This window comes from Dendrobium catenatum, unplaced genomic scaffold (genome assembly GCF_001605985.2).
Source record: "Dendrobium catenatum unplaced genomic scaffold, ASM160598v2 fragScaff_scaffold_743, whole genome shotgun sequence".
In the NCBI taxonomy this organism is placed as follows: Eukaryota; Viridiplantae; Streptophyta; class Magnoliopsida; order Asparagales; family Orchidaceae; genus Dendrobium; species Dendrobium catenatum.
Genome location: NW_021319205.1, coordinates 825,446 through 828,371, shown reverse-complemented (window position 1 = coordinate 828,371; position 2,926 = coordinate 825,446). Strand labels below are relative to the sequence as shown.

At 37.0% G+C, this 2,926-nt stretch overlaps 1 protein-coding gene across 1 annotated transcript; it reads left to right on the top strand.

The window, feature by feature from the left end:
- The first annotated feature begins 275 nt into the window (after positions 1-275).
- Positions 276-1,731, top strand: LOC110108467 (two-component response regulator ORR6-like). Its single transcript, XM_028696402.1, has 5 exons — positions 276-390; positions 490-536; positions 1,236-1,313; positions 1,494-1,564; positions 1,644-1,731. The coding sequence occupies exons 1-5, from the start codon at positions 276-278 to the stop codon at positions 1,729-1,731; spliced, it is 399 nt and encodes a 132-aa protein (XP_028552235.1).
- Positions 1,732-2,926: the final 1,195 nt, after the last annotated feature.

Here is a 2,926-nt window from a genome sequence, read left to right as displayed (position 1 = left end):
TTTAGAGAGAGAAGCAGATTGCGTTTTAGTGAGAGAGAGGAGGAAAATCTCAAGAGAATCGAGCTGCGGGGCCCACGCAGGTGCGGCGAGATTTGGTGCCCTCTTTGGTTCGCGAGCTCCTTGGGATTTTTGAGGCCGTGCTAATTGGTTTTCTCTCTCTATAAAAAGAAGCATTTTTCTCCGATACAGTTGCTAATTGCTTAATCTATTCGTTCCTCTCGTCGTTTCTCTCTCATCACTCACAGCAGTGTTTTTAAACTTTTCTTTAGCCGGAAATGGCGGCTGCCGGCGGCGGCGACGGGGAGAGGGAGATGCATGTGCTGGCTGTCGATGACAGCTCCGTCGACCGAGCCGTTATCGCGAGGCTATTGCGTAATTTTAAGCATAGAGGTCCCTCTCTCTTTCCAAAATTGCATTTGCTGCTTCAATTCTTTGTAGGGGGGATTATCAGATTATGATGGTTTGGTTTCTGTGCGAATTCTGTTGCAGTGACGACTGTGGAGAGCGGGGTGCGGGCGCTGGAGATGCTTGGCTTGGTTAGTATTTGTTTCTCGTTGAGCTTTTTATTCTCTTCAGATCTGCTAAGGCGAAAACTTTTGGTGAATTTATGTTGTTCCTTGAATAAAATCTTGTTGAAATTATTTAATCAAATTATCTTCTTTTTCTTTCAATCAAGGTTTCATAGATTGTATAAGCAACTTGAATGTTTTAATTTTGGTTTCATGGATTTGGCAATTTCAGCTTAATTTCGTTGAAAATAACTGAAAATTATGAGCGCTTCCAAACGGATCTTCGTTGAAATCGAACAATTTTGAATTGTTTATAGCTGAAAATGAAAACGCTAATTTGATCTACCACGAGTTAGGGCATCTCCAACCGAGAACTCTATTTTTCACGTCAAAATAGCGCAAAAAGCAAAAATGGCGTGGTGCTGCTCCAATCCAACGCCATTTTTTTGCTTCTGCGCCAAGGTAACGACCCTTCTTCTTTCCCGCATTTTTCCGGTTGACAGAGAAAAATGGCGTGGACCCGCAAGCAAATGGAGTATTTTTTGGCGTTCGGCTGGAGCGAAGGAATGACGCCAAACGCTCGTTTGGTTTGGCGTTCGGTTGGAGATGCCCTTAGCATGCATGGCAGATTATTGAAGAATAAAAGTTTCTCATTTGGCCCATTTAATTTGCTGGAATTACATTTGAGGGTTTTTTGTGCAAGGATTTTAAATTTTCTGCTTACAGGAGCCGAATGTGAACATGATAATCACCGATTACTGGATGCCAGAGATGACGGGGTTCGAGCTTCTGAAGAGGATCAAGGTCAGATTTGAAAAAAAAAAAAATCAAATTCTATTTTTTAGGGGAGTATTTGATATATATTTTTTAAATAAATTAAAATTAATAATACTTTTACGTAATTTATTTTTTATTAGGAATTTCTAAATGTTTTAAATGATTAAGTTATATTTAAATAATGAGCTGTGGACACATCTGAACCAGGAATCAAAGGACCTGAAGAAGATACCTGTAGTCATCATGTCATCAGAGAACGTCCCCACTAGAATCACAATGTACGGATCAGGACAGACATTTTTTTATTAATTTAATTATGCTTCATAATTTAGTAATGGCTTTAAGATTGATGCGCAGGTGCATGAAGGAAGGGGCGGAGGATTTTCTCCTGAAGCCGGTGAAGCAGTCTGATGTGTCGAGGGTGTGCAGCCGGATGATGCGATGAGAGGACAGCCGTTTGATGAGTTTTGAGGCTTTTGATGGACGGATGGATGCGTTCAACCGTCCTTTTTTCTGATATTTTCTCCGGTTATTTTTGTTTGAGTGCTGACGGCGACGATCATGCGAAGAACAAGTTTTTTTTTTTTTTTTGAAGAGATATTTTAGCGGTCAATTTCTATTTGTAAGAGTTATTTGGGAATTTAATTTGCTGAAAAATGAAATGCAGTTTTTGTTTATTTATTTATTTCATAAGTTGCTGAGTTTGAAATGCAATTTTTATTAATTTGATTGTGAAGTACAAAGTGTAAGATAGATAGTTTATTGAATTTGTCGAGTTTGGTATCAAAGAATTAGAACCAAAGCAATATATGACAGTCAAGTTTTGTTGAATTCACGATCATGAATTCTTGCTCACCATTGATCCCTTGCGCTCTTAAATCTTCTTAATCTTGAATCTTCTTAATCTTGCGCTCATCGGATCCCTCAGAACTATACGTTCATGAACCCTAATGTTAGGTAACAAAGAGTCCAACATAAAGAGAAAAAATAAATTATGATTTGTAAAACATAAATGAACATAAGAGATTAACGTGGAAAACATAAATCTAAAAAAAATTATAAACAAGAAGGGAAAACGATTTCACTATAGAAAAGAAGTACCCAAGAATTATAACCAAAGCAATATATGATAGTCAAGCTTTGTTGAATTCATGATTATGATTTATTGCTCACCATTGATCCCTTGTGCTCTTAAACCTATAAATCTCGCGCTCATCGGATCCCTCAAAACTACACGCTCGTGAATTCTCATGTTAGGTAACGACGAGTCAAAAATAAAGAGAAAAAATAAATTATTATTTGTAAAACATAAATGAACGTAAGAGATAACGTGGAAAACATATATAAATCTAGAAAAAATTACGGACGAGAAGAAAAGCGATTGCCTCGAGTACAAAACTGCTTAAAATCCTAAATTCTTTATAAATATTTATAAGAAAAAAAATAAAGTACATAAAAAAATAAGCGGAATTTTAAAAATACCCTTATAGAGCGTTGAGTCAAAAATGTCAACAAATAAGAATAGAGTCAAATTCTAAACAATAAGAACGCCTCACACCGCAACTACCTCCGCTATTCAACTCCACCTCTAATCTCATAGAATTTTGCCGCACTCACAACTTATATCACATCATGATTGA

Coding starts and splice junctions, on each gene's coding strand:
- LOC110108467 (XM_028696402.1), top strand. CDS start 276: ATGGCGGCTGCCGGCGGCGGCGACGGGGAGAGGGAGATGCATGTGCTG. Junction 391..489: donor GCGTAATTTTAAGCATAGAG/GTCCCTCTCTCT, acceptor ATTCTGTTGCAG/TGACGACTGTGGAGAGCGGG. Junction 537..1,235: donor CGCTGGAGATGCTTGGCTTG/GTTAGTATTTGT, acceptor TTCTGCTTACAG/GAGCCGAATGTGAACATGAT.